The sequence below is a fragment of the Nicotiana sylvestris genome, chromosome 5 (assembly GCF_000393655.2).
Source record: "Nicotiana sylvestris chromosome 5, ASM39365v2, whole genome shotgun sequence".
Taxonomy (NCBI): domain Eukaryota; kingdom Viridiplantae; phylum Streptophyta; class Magnoliopsida; order Solanales; family Solanaceae; genus Nicotiana; species Nicotiana sylvestris.
The window spans coordinates 154,462,241-154,481,704 of record NC_091061.1 but is presented as its reverse complement, the minus strand read 5'-3'; the positions used below and the strand labels follow the sequence as shown (position 1 = coordinate 154,481,704).

Below are 19,464 nucleotides of genomic sequence, written 5' to 3'. Positions count from 1 at the left end.
ATTAGGATTTTGATGTAAGGGTTATGTCAATAAAAAGAAAATTAGGGACATGTTCAAAAGATGAATGATCAATTTCATTGATATTTGATTCTGCAATAAACACAATTTTTGCAATAATTAAACGGATAATTGATATACCTTTTTCTTTCAAAATTTTTAAGGCAATATATAATCCTGATAGTTAATTTTCCTTTCGAGCATATATTGGAGGAGTATGTATTTCATAGTCAAGTTAATATTGAAATCCATATAGGCATATACTAATTGTGTTTACACTTTTATAAATATCGCTACGCTATATATATATATATATATATATATATATATATATATATATATATATATACATATATATATTTTTTAGTAATTAATAGGAGTACCACTTATATTATAAGTAGTATCGGAGTAGTAACAACTTTCTCTCTTCTGGGCACTGCGCCCAGTAAACCTCACAACATCCCAAAATGGCCGGAGACCTGTTTGAAGATTTGCCTCCTCCGGCAGCGCCACTAACTTCCGTCAATGGTTCCGCCGTCACTCTTACTGAGGCTTCGGAAGCACCCCCACCACCGCAACCTCCACTTCCGCCTCCTGCTCTGAAGAGTGCCCTCAAACGTTCCAAACCACCTGCAGAATCACAGCCTGAAAGTAGGTCAATTTTCTGTTCTTACCCATAATAAGTTCGAACTTTCTAGGGTTTGTGTTCCAAGTTTGATCAAATAGATAGGTGGCTTGTTTAATTTTAAGTTCCTCTACTTCAATTCGGGTTGTTGTGGTGCTCCTTTTTCGAATTTTCCAATCCTTCAGGTCAATTTTGGTGGCGGACAAAAAAATTTAAATTGGGAGCTAGAAAAGGCTGCAACCTCAATCCAATTGTTGCGTCCTGTTACTCTAGTGATACAAGCTGAAGCAAATTAGTCTATGCATGTAGGCTATATTAATTGAGAATATGTTTTAGGCTTTAGCACTACTACAGTAGGTAGCAGTGCTTTCTAGGAGTGGTTTAACCTTTCAGATATTTGTACCTTTAGGCTTTAGAAAATATACAGAACTCCTAATGCTTTTTATTTACATTTGCATCATTGGCCTGAGATGATAAATGGAGAAAGTTATTATCCATATAGATCCAACTTGTTTGGGATTGAGGCATAGTAATAGTAATAGTCATAGTAGTAGTAGTAGTTGTTGTGATTTAGTATTGCAAAGAAAGAGGCCATATATGCTATTTTATGATTGAGGCGTACTTCATGGATTAATCTATCCACTTTCTGTGATACATATTCTAGCAATTCATGTTTTGAGCATTTCTCTCGTTCATGGTCCTAGGCCTACAACTTGTTACTATTTGTTTGTTGTTGTTTGGTGAATATTTGAGTTGGGTAAAGTAAGTGGCTGTTGATGACTTGCAGCTTCTGCTCCTGAAAAACGACTGAGGTTTAAAACAACCACGGATGCCTCAGAGACGCAAGTTATTGAAGCCATGCAAAAAATAGCATCACATATAAAGAACATTCCAAAGTTTAGTAAAGCGTCAAAGCTTGCATTGCAGCTGATTCATGCTGGCAGTGTAAAGCCTGCAACTAGTGACCATTTCTTTGCCATTCTTGAAGCTGCAATGTCATCGCCTACCACCTGTAATGAGCCCTCTGTACGAGCAGATTATCACGAGTTGTTCACAGCTGTGCAAGATACAATTGAAGTAAGCAGTGCATCATTTGTTTACAAGCAGTTTTGTTTGATTCTTCTTATAGTGTAATTTATCTGATTATAATTTTTTTCATATGCAGTGTCTTTCAAAGAAACAGCAAAATATGATAACTACATGGACCATGAGGGCGGTGGTGGCTAATGACCTCTTCACCGATGACAGTTTCGTGGTATGCTTTCGTTTCATTTTACTTGCAACTTGCAAGCGCCTCTATTTCAGCAGAGTTCTATTTGGTTTTTTACTAAGAGTTTCATGCATTTTTATTCTGGAATTAGATCAATCACTTTGAAGGCACTCATTTTGTTAAGTATTATGAAGGCACTTTAATGAGAAGCTCTTCTTCACTTAGATTCCTTGCAATTTGATCTGATGTTGGGTTATAGACTGCGTGTCTACTATTTAGTTCAGTGAGGAGTTGTATGAAGCTTCTGGATTTTTCAAAATAGTAACACTTTCGCTCATGTAGGGAGTAAGGAGTCTGGAATTGCATGGTTGACTCAAAAGGAAATGGTTGTTGAAAGTCAAGAGAGTGTTAGGTTCTCCAACTACCAAACATGTACTTTTACAAAGTTACCATTCTCAAAAAAAAAAAGTTAATTTACAAAGAGAAAACAAGTGAGGTCTTGCAAACTATTTAGGTGAGAAAAGAAAGCTTCTAGTCTATCAACTAATAAAAAAAAGATTTTAGGTTATCAATCCGTATTAGGGAGCCCATATGAAAGATGAACCCATTACAAGCTCATTCAACAGAGGCTCGGTGATGGCTGGAGAGTGACAGCGACATGATAATCTTACTTGGCATAAATTGAACATTGAGATAGAAGTATTACTGCTACATACAAAATGTAGAACGGGTAGCTAGGAGACTAGATAGAGTATGATTTTTCACCTTATAGACACTTTTGCTTGGCTTGAATAGGCTGACTGCCGAATGAAATGAGCTCTGCAATTTTGAGCTTGAGCTCGAGAACAACTGACACCCAGTTTAGCCAAGATCGAATAGCCTGTGATCCAGCTCAGCTTGGTCTTTGTCTGAAAGCTAGTCCCGTAAGATTTCTTTACCTCAGAATGAGCCAATGAGGGGCTGTGCTTTAATAACAAAATGCTAGGTTCGTAGGAGGCATTTGCGAGGTGCTGCTTGACCTTATAGTTGAACCTAAAGGTTTCTTGATTCAATCAAATTTCTGGCTTGAGGCAGAGCAGTTTTATGTATGTTTGTTGTAAAACGAGAAGGATAGAACACCAAACAGAGTGCAAGTGACATTTGAATTGACTTTGCTAAAATATTACTGATCAACTGAACCTCTCATTTCACACCATTGAGCAAACATTGTTGGCAAAGTCCGCAATTGCTTAAAATTTTTCAGATTTAAGAGTTGATGAAGAATTTTATGAGTTTATTGTATCATAGCAAGAGGGGCTTAGATGCCGGTGTCTAAAAGCAATCATAATTAGCATGTTTTCAGAAGCAAAAATGGACATATTGCATCTTACCCTTTTGGTTTTATTCCACATGCAAAATGAAAGATTAACAACCTATATGAAATCTGAAACTGCACCTTCTTCTCTTGGTCCTTTCCTCTATTTCCTTTGAGCTTATAATATATCTCTGCTGGGCAGTTGGCATGTCAAACAAGGGCTATTACTGTTTTCAATTATGTGGTTAAACTGCATATTATTTTCTTATGGTGAAAGCACCTACATGACATCTAGGTGCCTGGCAACTTCTATGAGAAACACTCTGAATCTCTAAGTAGGTACTTCTTGTTCGCAAACATGGATAACATCAGCTAGCATGTAATACATTTATTGCTCCAATCAAGATTGGCCTGAACTGCAAAAATTCCATTGGAATTTTTATGCTGGTTTAGGTATAGACTTGAAGAAGAGGTATCTTTAAAGCCATTGCATGTTTTAGTGGAAGACGCAGAACTGGATGCAAGTTGGGCGTGGTCTGGTAATTTTTTCTACTGACTTATCGTTAAAAGCAAAAGGCAAAACAGAAAAACATTGACACTCTGAACTGCCAGGAGTTGAAATATCACATCCCGCAGGTCCAAATGAGACTAAGAATAGTTTCAACGATCCTTATTAGTGGACTTGTTGTGAGTTAATGCGAGTTTAGTAGCGAGTTTAGTAGTTTTGACTGGTTAGCTTCCTTTATTCCACTTTATTTTATTTTGACGTCTTCTATTCCTGTTTATTGCAATATCTTTGACTCTCCAAGACACTTCAATCATCTTATTGGATATTTAGACTTCTAACTACAATGATTTCAGGACTAGCTCAATTTTGTATTGTTGATATTTGACCTATTTCAATAGCAGATCATAATGTTATGTATACGGATAGCTTAGAAAATTTATCTCACCCACTATGATATTAACATGTTTGAATAATAATAATAATGACAATAACAATAATAATAATAATAATAGTAATAATAATAATAATGTGTTTGAATGCTCTATTTTTTTAATTTTAATTTTTTTTTGTATGAATAGTTTTACTTTCCATATATAAGTTTGAAAAACTCTAGGAATACAAAAACAAGAGCGATCAAAATTTTGATATATATCTGGAGTAACAAACCAAGAAGGTTTTCAAGGCTGATCCAACATTGTGCTCAAAGTTCATTCACTGGCAGTTGGAGTGGTCTGCCTTTTATAAGCGTTTAATTTTCAGTGTCACTGATCAAACGATTTTCTGGAAGTGTTTGCAAGGCTGATCTCGAGCTTGGCGCCTTGATTTTAGCAACCTCCTTTCCACTAGGATCTTTTGTGACCTGTAGCTCTTTCAACATCTTTGTAAGCTTCCTCAAGCTTAAATCTTGCAAAGATTGCTTACTGTCATTACCAGCAATGCCTTTGTAGACTGGTTCTGGGACAGCATTAGGTATGAGAGAAGCTAGGGGAGGAAGAGCATGAGCAGCAATATCCACATTACTCGCAGCATGATCAATTTTAGATTCTTCCATAGGTTCTTCTCCAGCAACTACTTCTGAAACATGTAAACACTGCTGACTTCCACTCACCTTAACCTCACATTCACCTTCCTGGGCAGCAGCATCAGGTGTGAGAGAAGCCAAGGGTGGAAGACCATGAGCTGCATTATCCACATTAGCCTCAGCATAATCAACTTCAGATTCTTCCATGGATTCTTCTTCCCCGGCAACTTCAAGAGCATCAACTTCACTATCCATATTAGCCTCAGCTTGATCAACATCAAATTCTTCCATGGGTTCTTCTTCTTTAGCAACTTCCAGACCACGATCCACATTAGCGTCAGCATGATCAACTTCATATTCTTCCATGGGTTCTTCTCCAGCATCTTCCATGTTAGCTTCGGAAGCATCTTTCAAACACCGCTGACTTCCACTCACCTTAGCGTCCTCGTCGTTAAATTGCCCCAATGGATTCATCTCATGGAAATCTATGTTAGTGTCTGGATTGACACTTGCAGGTTCTCCCATTAACTCGTCCTTTCCTGCAAGAGCGATTAACTCTTCCTGAATGCTCTATGCAAGAGCGATTCACTACTTAATTTGAGAAAGTTACTCAGATCGTAAAACATTCACTACCATATAGCATTTTCAGTCTTACAATTGCTCTGTAGAACTTACCTTCATTCAAATTGTGGAATATAAGTTTTATACCACAACTATAAGACCGACAATGTTATATGGTAGTGAATGTTGGGCCGCTAAAGTCCAACATATCCACAAGATGAGTGTTGCAGAGATACGGATGCTAAGATGGATGTGCACAAGATTAGATAAGACTAATAATGACCGCATTCGCCAGAAGGTGCAAGTAGCATGCATTGAAGATAAAAGTAGAGAAGGTCGCTTGAGATGTTTTGGTCATGCGTCGACCTATAGATTCGTCCGTATGTTTAAAATCATGGTGAATGAAGGTGTTATGGGTAGACCTAAAATTGCATGGAAGGAAGTTGTCTCGAAAGATCTAAAGACTTAGCTAAAGATAGGACACAATGGAAGCAATAGATCCATATAGATGATATCTACTAGTTGGAAATAAGTGTTAGCCTTCTCTAGTTAGAGAACTTCTAATATTATTATTATTATTATTATTATTATTATTATTATTATTATTATTATTATTATTATTATTATTTATTTATATTTAACTTATTTTTCACTTTTCTTGTTTGGTATGATGATGACATGAGTTGAGCTTAAATGAAGAAGTGATGATTCATATTGCCGGCTCCGACTTCTTTGGGATTGAGGCGTAGTAGTTGTTGCTGCTGTACTCAGACCTTATCAATTCTGTGCTGCTTATCTTCCCGTAGAAGTACTTTCATTATTCGTCACCAGCAGATATTACAAAGTAAAAGGCAAACAAGTATTTGATTATAGTGTTGGTAGTTGATGCTTTATTAGAGATCATGTGACACAACTGTTTCTGCTGTTTGTGTGTTAAGTGCTGTCACGTGAGCATATAGATGGAGTGTTCTACTCTGGTCCTAGCTTTTCCTACATGAAGATCTAATATTCCAACTACTCTCTTGAGGACAACCTCAATTTCAATGACTACCCTCACCCTTTGGGAATTCTTTTGACTATGCCATCCATATTGCTAATCTAAGGCAAGCAAATAGAGACAGGTTATTTTCATCTGGTCACATGACCAGCACATGTGCAAAATCCCTTTAGGTTTGATGGTCTGATGGTTTGGAGAGAAAAAATTCTCGCTTTTGGCCTACTTGAAGGATGTTTTTTGTAAAGAGTGATACTTAAGAACTAATATTTGAAGGGCATTGGTCAAATTTTGTTACTCTGCTATAAACAAGTCCTTAAATTTGTTTCCTCCAGTTATCCGTAATTCTGATAGTTTTTAATCTACTGTTTTTTTCTCTGCTGTGTTGCACTCCAGTTTTCAAAAGCAACTGGGAGAATTAAAGAAGCAATTTCAAATATTCCTGTTGCAACTGAAGATGATGATGTAGAAGAGGCTGCTTGTTTGGAAGAAACGACCGAAGCTGAGAATGAAGATGCCCCGACGGGCAATAAAGAAGAGAGTGATCCATTTGGACTTGATGCTTTGATTCCGAGCACATCAAAGAAAGACGACAAATCAAAGGGGAAGAGGGTGACCCTGGCTAAAGCAAGAAAAGGAGAAGAAGAAGAAGAAGAAGATGAAGAAGAAACCAAGAGATTCCTGAGATCACAGCGAGAAGCCTTGATTTCCTGTTTAGAAATTGCCGCGAACCGTTACAGAACGCCATGGTCGAGTTTCTATGAACTATTAAAGCTTTGTTATGTCCTTCAGCTAATTAAAATGTCAAATACGCTATTATCTTACGATTTCTCATAGGTTGTTACTTTTATTTGTTAGGTGCCAAACAGCTATTGACATCTTAGTCAAGCATGCATTTGATAATATTTCAAGGTTCACCTCCCGACAGAGGGATGCTATTGGAAAACTTTGGGCTTCTGTCCGTGAACAGCAAGTTCGGAGGAAGCAAGGGAAATCTGTGTCTGGGAAACTTGATGTAAATGCTTTCGAGCATCTCCAGGCAAAATATGCAACTGAGAAGATCAGCATCCGGCGTGCTGTTGGAGGCAGTGGGGATCGGAAGTGTCAACAGTGGCTTGGTTGATTTGATTTCTTTAGTAATGCAATTTAAAGCAAGGCACATCTGGTTGGAAAATTAGTCTTTGCTAGTTATGATTGTATTTTCTCTGAGAAAGAGGACTAACATTTGTGCAAGGACATGAATTCCATGGTGAGCAAAAGTGAAACACTACCAACCTTTTTTTCGTTCCCTTGTGTGTCTTAGTGAAATATTACACTGTTAGATGTTGAAAGTACTTTAACATTCCTATGACTGATGTCACTTCCATCGTCTCATTTGTCGTTACTAGGGGTGGAAATATGGTTAAAAGAAAACAGTTAACCACCTATTATCCACTAAAAAATGGGTTGGATAATCAACTTTTTAAAAACGGGTCAAATATGGATAAGAACTATATTATCCATTTAGAAAATGGATAACCAATGGGTCTAACTTTTACATTTGTAAAGCATCAAATTGGGGGTTCCTCAAGTTAGGGAGATTAAGAATTCTTCCAAAAGTGATCATATGCAATAAGTCATGGATAATATGGTTACTCATGTTATCCGCCGGTTAATCCGTTTTTTATTCGTTTTAAATATAGGTCGGGGTCGGATAATTTATCTGTTTTTTCATTACCCGTTTTTGACCCAAATCATATCTGACACGGCCCGCCCGTTTGCCACTCATATCGTTACTATTGGAATTGTATTGTCGTTGCATAGAACATGGCATGCTTTACCAATATGAGTAACTTCATATAGAAGGTGCTAGAGTTATTTGAAGGTAAGAGAACCTAATTAAACATTGGAAATAATAAGATTTTCTGTTTCGAAAAGAATAACACTATCGCCAATTGTGGGGCTGAAACTATGGGTGTTTAACGGGTGGACCGGGTCGGGCTGGGTAGGAAATTTTAGTATACGTACGGGTTATGGTCCAGGCCGGTTATGAGTTGGGGCCTACCGAGTTTAACGGGTTTGGGTTCATCTGGATAAAAATTGAACCGTAAGGGTTACGGGTTGATGAGGCCGAGCCGGGCCGGGCCGGGTTTAGTGTTATTTTTAATTATTTTTTTTTGTATTTTGTATAATTATTGTAAGTTATATTAATACAAAGTAAAAATATAAAGAATACAAGGAAGATGGGAAAAATTGCACTTATAAATTGCAAGTGTACATTTATTTCAAAATTCAAACTAACAAATTGAAAGGTTAACATTTAACAAGTAAATTAACCAAGAAAGAGTAAATTCAAAGGTTTTGCATTGTCTTAGTAAGTTCTTCATAATCAATATGAACTGAGTGACCTTCTTCTAGGGTGTTAAATTCGGATGGGTTACCATGCGTTAATATATCTCCAAGTTTCTCGTCTTCTGGGCTATCAACATCTTCACGTCCTTGATTTCTTCGTTCCGATCTAATCCAATCTCTGAAACATACTAAAACTTCCAAATCATTGCTTCCCAATGAGTGACGGGTGTCTCCAAGTTGTTGTCTTGCTTGGCTAAATGCACTCTCTGATGCAACAATTGAATTGACACATTCAGCACGTCCCGAGCCATAGCGAAAAGAATAGGAAATTGCTTTCCATTCTCATGTCACCATCCCAACGGTGAAAATTCCTTTGTGCGAGCCTTTTTTTGCTTCTGCAAGTAGAATTGAAGTTCATCAATGTTCCTGCTACTGGTTTGAGTGTTAGAAAATATAGAAAAAATATTAAAACTGTCAAGGCCTTCTTCATCATCCACAGTAACAGAAGTGGTACAATGCATAGTGGGATTAACATTGTCTACACTAAGAGCAGCATCATCAATTACATTTGCATAATAATTATATAATTGTTGTAAATATTCATTTAGCTTGTTCATACAAGTATATAAATCTGGGGTTTCAGTTGGTCCAATCTCCATATAAGTATATAAAGCATTCATTAATTGGTGACAATCAGATATCTTAATAGAAAGATTTAAAACATCACCAATTAAGTAAATCGGAGGAATTGGAAAGAAATATTTTTTGAATTTTGCTTGCATTTTTTCAACAACATCCCTATATTTTTCATTCCTCTTAAATTCAAAGAGTAGGAAAAAAATTTCAGCTATATGTACTAAAGCCATAGTAACAGTAGGGTAATATGCTCCAGAAAACTCAACAGTAGCTGTGTAAAAATTTAACAACATCATTAATGACCTCCCAAGTAGTAGTTGTTAACATACAGTTTGGATCAGTACAATGCGCATTAGCAACTTCAGTTATTGGGAATCAATATTTGTAGCAATATTTTAAAAATATATATGTATAATTCCATCTAATAACAATTTCGTCTGGCATGAATTTGGGTTTAAGGTTATATTGGACACACTTATTCTTAAATTCCTTTATTCTAGATTGTCTATTATTTCCTTGAATAACACCAACTGCTCTTCTAACATGAGTAATCTCAGTTGAAAATAAATTAAGGCCACTTTTAACAATTAAATTATAAACATGACATGCACACCTAACATGAAAAATTTCATCAAGAGGTGGTTTCAAATGCAGTTTTAATATTGAAATTGCGGCATTATTGTTAGAAGCATTATCAAAAGACATACATAATACTTTTTGCTTGAGATTATAAAATTCAACAACTTCACAAATAGTACTACTTATAAACGCAACAGTATGATTCTGATCTTCATCATATTTAAAAGCGATAATACGTTTTTGCATACAAGTAGTATCATCTATCCAATGACATGTAATTGTCAAACAATCATTTCCATTAACAGCATGGCCAATATCAGAAGTTAGAGAAACTCTACAAGGAAGGTGGCTAAACAAATAACGTATGTATGTTTCATATTGTCCATGAAGTCTAAAGATATCAGATCTACAAGTACTTCTACGGATACCTTTAAATAAAGGATTATAAATTCTTTGAATATACATAATAAGATATGAAGAAGCAAAAGAAAAAGGTTGACAACTCCTCACGATCCTTCATTTTATCATATTTCACAAGACTTCCAGTAGTAGGGTTTAGAGTTGATTGATTTCCATCTCCATCAGATCCCCATTCTATAGGATGCTCAATTCTCATATGTCTACTAAGTGTCACAGTCCCCCCTAATTGTCCTCCAGTCTTATGTTTAAAAATATCATTACAAAGTTTGCATTTAACTCTATCACTATTCGATATGTCTTCAAAAAATTTCCAAACCTTACTTCTTTTTCTACGATTACTAGTCGGGACCACATGTGGTCTACTAGTAGCACCACGACCACCACCCCTATTAGCAGCTCCAACATTACTAGGTGTAAGTGGTATTTCATCTTCCATTTCTAATTCATTATCTTCTTTACCAAAATCTTCTTGGAATTGTTCATAATCTATATTATTATCAGGTAATGTTTCAGGAATATTTAGAGAGGTATTTAAATTACTACCGGATGCTGAAGCTGAAGTACTACCTCTTTTTTTATTTCTCCGATTAGTAACCTTGTTACAAACTCTTTTTACAGCATTAAACATATTGTAAAAATTTAACTACTAGCAACAAATAAATATGCAAATAAAATAGTAAATAAGAGAAAGAGTTGGAGGGAGTGCACTGAATTCGGCAATAAATTGAGCACTTGATGATTTCGCAATTCCAATGTTACCACGAAGATACGTCAATTGTTCCAATTTTGAAGTTCAATTGTTCAAACTTCAAATAATAAATACTACGATAAATTAAATTCCAAAAAGAAAAATAGCCAAATAGTTGATTGCACTTTAATAGGGGAAGAATGAAGATTGAAGAATGAGAGAATATGAGAATCGAGAGATGAATGAAGAAATGAGGAAGAGGTGGGGGGTATTTATAGTTTTTCAAAGCGGGGTTAATTTTAAAAAAACCAAAATTGGGCTATTTGTGCAATTCAACCGTTGGGCAACGATCATGTTCTGAAATGGACCGTTTCCAACGGTCAGAAATCTGGGCCCAGTTTTTTTAATTTTTTTTTTACCGTTAAACCGGGCTGGGCCGGTTAACCGGTTGAAGAACACTGTTCATTGATCGGGTTTGATCGGTCCGGGTAACCGGTAGTTCGAAGGTAAACAGTGCAAACCGCCCTACACCCTTAGCCCAGCCCAACCCCCTTCTACCGGTCCGGGCCGATTCCGATTTTAATCGGTCTGGGCTGGTCCGTAACCGGGCTGACCCGACCCGTTAAACACCCTTAGCTGAAACATATTTTAAACATTTTTAACTATAAAAAATGTGAATTCCAGTAATATTGAATAATCAATCTTCCTATAAATCGTTTCATATTTTTGGGACGAATGTACTGAAAAGAAAACCTTTGGAGGGGGAGAGTGATAGATGAGAAGAAGTCTTGTACCAGCGTAGAAAATATTTTGGGGGACATGGGGCAGAACTCAAAATTCCAAAAAAGCTGGCAAAGCAAAATGTCGTTTTACGCAATTGCAAACAAAAGATGGGGAAAAATGTGTGAAGATCTCAAACTACATGGGTAGCCAATGCAAAAAATAAAACCCTAAACCCTAATCTCCAACCACATGCCTCTCTCTATAAATTCGCTAAAACCCTACTTACTTACAATTGTCTCCAAAATCTTCTTCTGCACCCAAAGGTATGTCACTTGTCTTCTCTTTATTTGTAATCCCTATTTATGAGAAGAAGCACATATCGAAGGCATCACAGTCAGAATTTTGAGAAACGCTGTGTGAGCTCAAAACTTGTGCTATATCGAAATTTCATATAACTAATCCATTTATTGGTGTCCTCTTGATCTGCATTTGTTGCAATTACTCAGAAGGATTCGTTATGTGATTGACATTTTTGTTATACTTCATATGGAATATATTTTTTGAATCTGAATTTGTTTTCACCACACTGTATTATGTATTTTGAATTTTAAGGTAGTGGATATGGAGTAAGAATGCACTCATTACCCCTTTGTGATGGTTAATGAGAACTTAGTATAAGTATAAAAATATATATTTTGATAAATTTGTTTATATAGGCTGAGCTGAAAACCGTGAGTGTATATGCTTCCAGATAACTTTACCCCTGCTTTGGGTGTTATTTTCATTGTCCTCAAAGCAATGTTGTGTTATGATGTCCTTGTAGAAAATGTGGGGACTTTCACAGCTTAGGATGTTTTGTTGTTATCCGTAGCACGAGTTGAGCATTGTTATGACTGATATAGAAATGTTGTGAAAAAATGAGCATGGGTGCTGTCTAGTTTATCATCCAGTTATGCTGAGTGGTAGAATTTGTATATCTGATTTCTTTCTCTTGGTAGAGATGCTATAAATTTGTATTCCTTTTTTTTTGGTCAGCTATTTAAACATAGCTTCTATTTTAGATGATTATTTTACTTGCAGGTTTTCTTAAATATGATAGTGTGCTCTGGGTCTGTATATAGAAAAATATACTCGTTAGGGCGGATTTAGGGTGCTCTGGGTCTGTATATAGAAAAATATAGTTGTTAGCGGAAAATAACATTGTACCTATAAGGCAAATTACATTTTGTGCTTCTATATATTATATTTTGAATCCTCTTGCCATAGCCCAAAAGCATAGCTCAGTGGTCATGGGGCTTTAAAACTTTTGTGAGGTTGCTGGTTTAATTCCCATAAGCCAGGGGCGTATTTAAGGGGGCGCAAGGGGGTTCACCCGAACCCCCTTCGCCGAAAAATTACACTATATATAAGGCAAAATCTGTTTTTTACCTCTATATATTAAGTTTTGAACCCCCTTAACACAATCCAAAAGTGTAGTTTAGTGGTCAAGGTGGTTCAAAATCTACATAAGGTCATGGGTTCAATTCTCACTAGCTAAAAAAAAAAAAATTTGAACCCCCTTCGTGGAGATTCTGCCTCTGCCACAAGCCACAGTCCTTTTTTAATTTTTTAACAACCCCTTTAGCGAAAATCCTTCCTGATAGTAGTTGGAGGACATGCTGATGAAAGAAATTTTGATATGAGTACGTTTCCTGATTATATGCTCATTTTGGATAAGTTTGCAGAAAAGGTTGTCATTACGTATTGTTTTTTATTTTATTTTTGTTCAGATAGTTTGTTCCTCTTTTTTTTTTTCCTTTTATCTTTCTTTTTCCCTTTGTTTTGTTTTTTGTCATGGAAGGTTATATGAGAATCTTCTGTTCTATCATACTAAACAGTCTTTTAGCGTGTATTAACTGGTGTATGCATGTTATAATTCAGGTTTAAAAGTAATTATGGCGAAAAATCCAAAGGTTTTCTTTGACATATTGATTGGCAAGGCCAAGGCTGGAAGAGTTGTGATGGAACTGTTTAAAGATAAGACTCCTAAAACTGCTGAAAATTTCCGTGCTCTCTGCACCGGTGAAAAAGGGATTGGGCAGTTAGGGAAGCCCTTACATTACAAGGGCTCGGTGTTTCATCGTATCATTCCACACTTCATGTGCCAGGGTGGAGATTTCACCAAAGGAAATGGGACTGGAGGAGAATCGATATATGGTGCAAAATTTGCTGATGAGGACTTCAGTGTGATGCATACTACACCCGGACTTCTTTCAATGGCAAATGCTGGACCAAACACCAATGGATCTCAGTTCTTTATCACCACAGTACCAACGCCTTGGCTTGATGGGAAACACGTCGTATTTGGCAAAGTTGTAGACGGCTATAGTGTTGTCAAGGAAATGGAAAATGTGGGTTCAGATAGTGGGAAAACATCATGCACTGTCTCCATTGAAGATTGTGGGGAGCTAAAGGAGAACGAAGTGAGGAGATAATGTAGTTTTTGAGCAACATGTCATGGTACTGGAGTTTTACTCACCTAGGCTGTGTAAAAATCTTATATGCAGGTTTTTTTTGACGAGCTGCTATTATTGTAGAGGTTTGCAAAGTTATGTAGTTTCATTCAATAATCGGTGCAATGACATTGTATTTTACTTCGTACCTTGTCTAAATCCCTTCACTTGGGATTATACTCTAGATTATGTTCAATAAAATTGAAGGAGCCTTTCCTTGATTTCCCCATGTAATGGATTTTTTTGTCTAAATTTTGGTGAGGCAGAGTTATTTTGGATTCAGGTATGATACTTGAAACACCATATGTATAATAACAGTGATGACAAATTCGCAGAGAAATTATTTCTGATAAGACCCTGGAAAAGAAAACACCATATGTTGTATAAAAGGAAAAATACATAAGTACCTCTTTGACCTATAATCATATTTTAACTTCACACTTAAACTTTGCGGGACTCCTATTATACCTTAACTATTTTAAAGTGGAATAAGTATCCCTTGAAAGATGACACGGCACAAAAAGTGTGTTCACTTTTTGGAGGCGTGTGAGAACATAGAATTGCCTTAAAAATTATCTATGGTGAAGACAACAATTCTAATTATTTATTATTTTTGTACTATTCTCTGAGAAGTTCTCGAGGATTAAAAAATTTACCTTTCTTTTATGTTTACTCTAATTGGTTGGCGTTAGTTGGAATTATGTTTATATTAATGCAATAAAAGTTCTATGGTGAGGAAAAAATAGAGGTGGCGAATGCCACAAGAGAAATAACAGAGAAGTAAAGGAAAAGATTGAAAAAATAAAGAAAAAAATTAATTCTATTGGTAAAAAATATTGAGGCGTAGGTCGTGATATTTTAAAGGTAAATTTATTCCACTTTAAAATGGACCCGGCAAAATTTAAGCAATTAAAAATCCAGTTATAGGTCGGGTACATATGCCTTTTCACTATGTAGCCAAGGGTGGAAAAGCCCTCTCGCAATCGTCGTGGTACCCACTATGATGAATTATTGTTTATACCTTTGAAAACTCTGCATAATCCATGCGCGGGAATAATCTTTTAATTAAAAGTATTATTTGAGAGAAAAACCAAACACAAAAAGTCAATTGTTTTCTTTGGATTGATTGAAGAAACAATGAAAGCAAAGTAGTTTTTGTCTTCACTCACCAGCACCTCCAATTGAAGTTATTGGTATTATATACTCGTATTTAACAACTAATAGCGAAATCAAATCTTTTTCTATGAGAAATATTGAAATGTGTTATAAAATAAAAGCAATGCACTAAAATGTAAATAAGAAGAGATAGAAAGAAGGGAGAAGTGTTTTTTTCTTTCACTTTGGTGTATCTTTTTATTGCAATTACATGACCTTTTATAGGCATAAAAAGTAAAGATAATGGACATAAAGTATGAGATTTAATCTTTAAGTTATTCACAACATGAGCATCTAATGTAACATCTGTCACACCTCCTTTTTGCGCGCCCCGCCCCGAAGGGTAAGATGCGCGGGTGGAGTTTTTCCAATTTAAGTGACAATATTCGAAATGAGATTATTTATTTAATTCAGAGTCGCCACTTGGGAAAGGTTTGGCTTTTGGTGTCCCAAGTCACCGGTTTATCTTGAATCCCAAATCGAGGAAATTTTCGACTTTTCCAAATGAAGTCTGCGAACCAGAAATTCTAAGTAAGGAATTCTGTTGACCCGAGGGAAGGTGTTAGGCACCCTCGAATCCCGTGGTTCTAGCACGGTCGCTTAAATTGTTATAATGGCTAAATATCTGATTTAAATACATGTTATGACTTACGTGCTTTTATTAAGTTTAAACCGCTTTTATCATTATCACTTATTTTTATAGAATTGCAACGTCGTGAAAATGCATCTCGAACCACGTCACAATCAATGCGCCCGTGATCGTCAACACATTTTGACTTCGTTGAGATTTGGATTTGGGTCACATCAATGTGCACCCGAATTTAAGAATATGATTTAATTAAGCCGCGCCTAAAGAGTCTAACGCGTTATTATTTTTGAGAAGGCCATGAGATTCACTAAACGGCCTAGCCTGAATTCTAAATATTATGATTAGTTGTTGATTGAGGGCCCCGCAATTTGCATTTTTATTTGGCGAGGCTCGTCTCATTATTTTAGAAGGGTATCCTAAAGCGACTACATTTCTGTTACGTTTGTCCCTAAAACTAAAAGAAAAGGAACATGCTAATTTAACTATATGGCTTTTGCCTAATCCGGATTCTTATCAATTTCTGATTAATTATTTACAAAGTAGAGAAAACACTACACTTCAATGGAAAATTGCTTTAGTTTGACAGAAGAAATCCGCTTATTCTAATGAAATACGACACTTAATCCGAACCAACATCTTTAGGTCAAAATTAGATTAACTTGCTTAAACAGGGTTAATAGAATTCCTTATTGAAGAATACTACCGATAACATTCAAAACTAATCCTATAAAGGCCTAAAGAAATCGAAAACCGGGCAGTTCAAAACCACATTATATTTGGCTAGGTTTAATAGCCATTTGCCCTTACTTATTCAATACATGCTGAAAGAGTGAATTTAATTTTAACAATCACGTTAAATAATTTCACGTTCCAAGAGTTCTATTTACATTCTGTATGCCACTAAACGAATCGAACACCACAGTTCAAATCAACATAGTACAAGCTTAATAATGTATTCTCTATCAGCTATAAACTACAATTTACATAAACTTAACAATATTTATGAAAAGGCAGTCAGTAAACGGGTGATTATAACTCCTTCAAATCTTTCTATTCATGCTTTTTCAATGTTACATTCAGCTACACCAATGTGAGACTTGAGATGTGTACCTGGAAACAACTGAAAATGCCAAAGAGAAGAGGAAGAAGATAGGGAAATCAGCAACAGCAGGAAACAAAATAGCAGCAGCAGCAGGGCAGGATAGCAGCAGACAAAACAATACAGCAAGAACAGGCTCGAGTGCAGAAATGCAACTATGGCCGATAGAAAGCAGTAACCAAATGACAGCAACACCCAGTGGAGTAGAATCAGAACTCCAGGCAGACCAAACTAGTAGTAAACCAATGAAAACACTCGACTAGTAGACACAACTGGAACTTCAAAGAATCAGAATTGATTGAACAAGTTGAACAACTGAAATCCAAATAACAATAGGAGGAAACAGTTTCTAATTGTTGATTGTATACTTTCTATCTCTTAACCTCTCTCTATCTGTGTTTTCCTAAAATCAGTTCTATCCTTTTCAATCCTCTCAGTCTAAGTATCCCCCTATGTCTGTATCTCTTTGTATGTATTTCAAGCTTTCTCTTTCAAAACTCCTCACAGTGTGTTTCCCCCTCTCCCTCTATTTTTCAGATCATCTTTTATCTCTGTATGTCCTCCCTTTTATAAGCCTTCATACTACCCCTTTTACAGCCTGATAGATTATCACCAATACCCCTCCCATGTGCCTTCCATTTTCAGTCCCACTTTAGCTAATTAAGTATTAAACCCCATCAACATTCCCTGGCAGATTTAACTTTTAAAAGGTTTAATGCTTCTTTAAACTAAAGCAAAGTATGGGCAGTAGAATGTATCTGACAGCATATGCTGTCAAACCATTTTAAAATTAAAAGCCCTTTTATGCAGGAAACAGGCTGTGCACAAGGCACATGAGGTGCACCAATGCACATGCTGTGCACGAGTGCACATGCCCTCCAATTCCGCATTTAAACCAAACATCCTCAACAGCTATAAGTAAACAAAACTGGTTCTTAATTGATTCAACAAATGCTTAGCAGAAGTAAGTCGATTTGTTATTGTTCGGACAGCTGAAACTAATTGACGACATATGTCGACTCGACTATATTAGCATTAACATACACAATCGTAGCCAAAAATCAGACATTTAAACAGTATCGATGCATGATTCAAATTATACTGACTAAACAAAATTACACTCGAGGAGTCAACTAGTCAGTACAAATTTGGAATACAACCAATACACATGCCTTATCAGAATAGGAGGGGTTCAAACAAACACAGTGGTTCGGGCAAAGTGGACAAACAGAAGTTGGTAAAAATTCAAAGACGCAAATTGAAACAAAACATGGACAGACATTTAATCACTCACATGGACCAAACAGAAATAAGAAAGAAAGCAAGACTCACCTCAAATCTTAAAAAATCAAAAACCTTGACTCGGACTTGGACAGACTCTTCTTAAGGTTGAACGAACTTTAATCGAAGTGTTTCTCAGATGAGAAACACTTCGATTAAGGTCCCTTAGACCTTAATTTCCTTGGCTCGAACGGGTATGAACCAGTGACGAGGAACCTTGTGGTTTCAAAACTCAGATCTAGGATTCGTGCTTCCCTGGTCATATTCGGACCAAACCAAGTATGGTTTGATCACGAGGGGGTCTGGGGAGTGTCTGGTATGAATTTAGGGCCGATCGGTGTAGATTAGGTTCCGACTCGAATCTTCAAATGAAGATTCGAGAAGGTGGGATAGGATTCGAGGTGTGTGGTTGGTAGATTCGGGTTCAGGACGGCATGGGGGTTCTATGGTGTTCAGGTGGAGGTCACCGGCGTTCATGCCGCCGGGTTTCTGGTGAAGGTGTGCAGGGGCGGCTAGGGTTTGAGGGGAAGGGTTCGTGGAGACGAAGGCTGGGGTTCGGATAGGGGGGGGCATGGTAAAGGTTCTGGGCTTATATAGTTAGTGGGTGGGTTGATCTCAACCGTTAGATCAATCTAGATCTAAGGTTTGGATCTGATGGTCTTAAGTGGAACGGTGTCGTTTTGAGGATAAAGGGTTTTGGGTTGGTCCGGGTGAAAACGGGTCGGGTTCCTCAGTGGGTTGTGGGGAAGTGATCTTGGTCGTTGATCAATCTGAGATCAACGACCCAAATCACACTGGACTAAAACGGCGTCGTTTGGACGCCCTGGGTATCAGGTGGTCTGGACCGGGCAGGCCTGGGTTTTGGGCTGTTTGTTTGGGCCAATTTTGTTAAAATTGGCCCAAGTCCGGAAGGGAAGGGCCCCCTTTTTTTTTCTTTTTTTTCTTTTTTACTTTTATTATAAAAATAAAAATCAAATTAAAAAATAAACACCTAATACAATTATTTGCACACACATTAAAATAATTCAAAACAGGTAAAATTAAATAAAACAAAATTACGGACAAAGATGCTTGTTTATGCTTTTCTATTTAAACCATGTTACGGTTCAGATTATGCATGACACGTACACATTTTTTTTGAATTTTGTTTTAATAAAGTAAATAAATAAAAACGGGCCAAAGTCACGAACAAATCAACAAAGTGCCGCACGGAAATCCAAAAATTGTACAGCAGGACCAATTTTTATTCTTTTGGAGCGAC

The 19,464-nt window shown here is 36.6% G+C and overlaps 2 protein-coding genes across 2 annotated transcripts; both read left to right on the top strand.

The window, feature by feature from the left end:
• Positions 1-365: 365 nt before the first annotated feature.
• On the top strand, positions 366-7,498 carry LOC104222900 (uncharacterized). The gene is made up of 5 exons (XM_009774222.2): positions 366-648; positions 1,410-1,699; positions 1,788-1,877; positions 6,607-6,959; positions 7,069-7,498. The coding sequence occupies exons 1-5, from the start codon at positions 465-467 to the stop codon at positions 7,331-7,333; spliced, it is 1,182 nt and encodes a 393-aa protein (XP_009772524.1). The 5' UTR covers positions 366-464; the 3' UTR covers positions 7,334-7,498.
• A 4,281-nt stretch (positions 7,499-11,779) lies between these two features.
• Positions 11,780-14,300, top strand: LOC104222899 (peptidyl-prolyl cis-trans isomerase CYP19-3-like). The gene is made up of 2 exons (XM_009774220.2): positions 11,780-11,910; positions 13,508-14,300. Exon 2 carries the CDS (start codon positions 13,522-13,524, stop codon positions 14,059-14,061), a length of 540 nt encoding a protein of 179 aa, XP_009772522.1. The 5' UTR covers positions 11,780-11,910; positions 13,508-13,521; the 3' UTR covers positions 14,062-14,300.
• The last annotated feature ends 5,164 nt before the right edge of the window (positions 14,301-19,464 follow it).

Bases quoted from the DNA above. Each gene is read 5' to 3' on its own strand.
- LOC104222900 (XM_009774222.2), top strand. From the start codon at position 465: ATGGCCGGAGACCTGTTTGAAGATTTGCCTCCTCCGGCAGCGCCACTA. The intron at 1,700-1,787 runs GTAAGCAGTGCA...TTTCATATGCAG, and splicing joins CTGTGCAAGATACAATTGAA to TGTCTTTCAAAGAAACAGCA. The intron at 1,878-6,606 runs GTATGCTTTCGT...GTTGCACTCCAG, and splicing joins TCACCGATGACAGTTTCGTG to TTTTCAAAAGCAACTGGGAG.
- LOC104222899 (XM_009774220.2), top strand. From the start codon at position 13,522: ATGGCGAAAAATCCAAAGGTTTTCTTTGACATATTGATTGGCAAGGCC.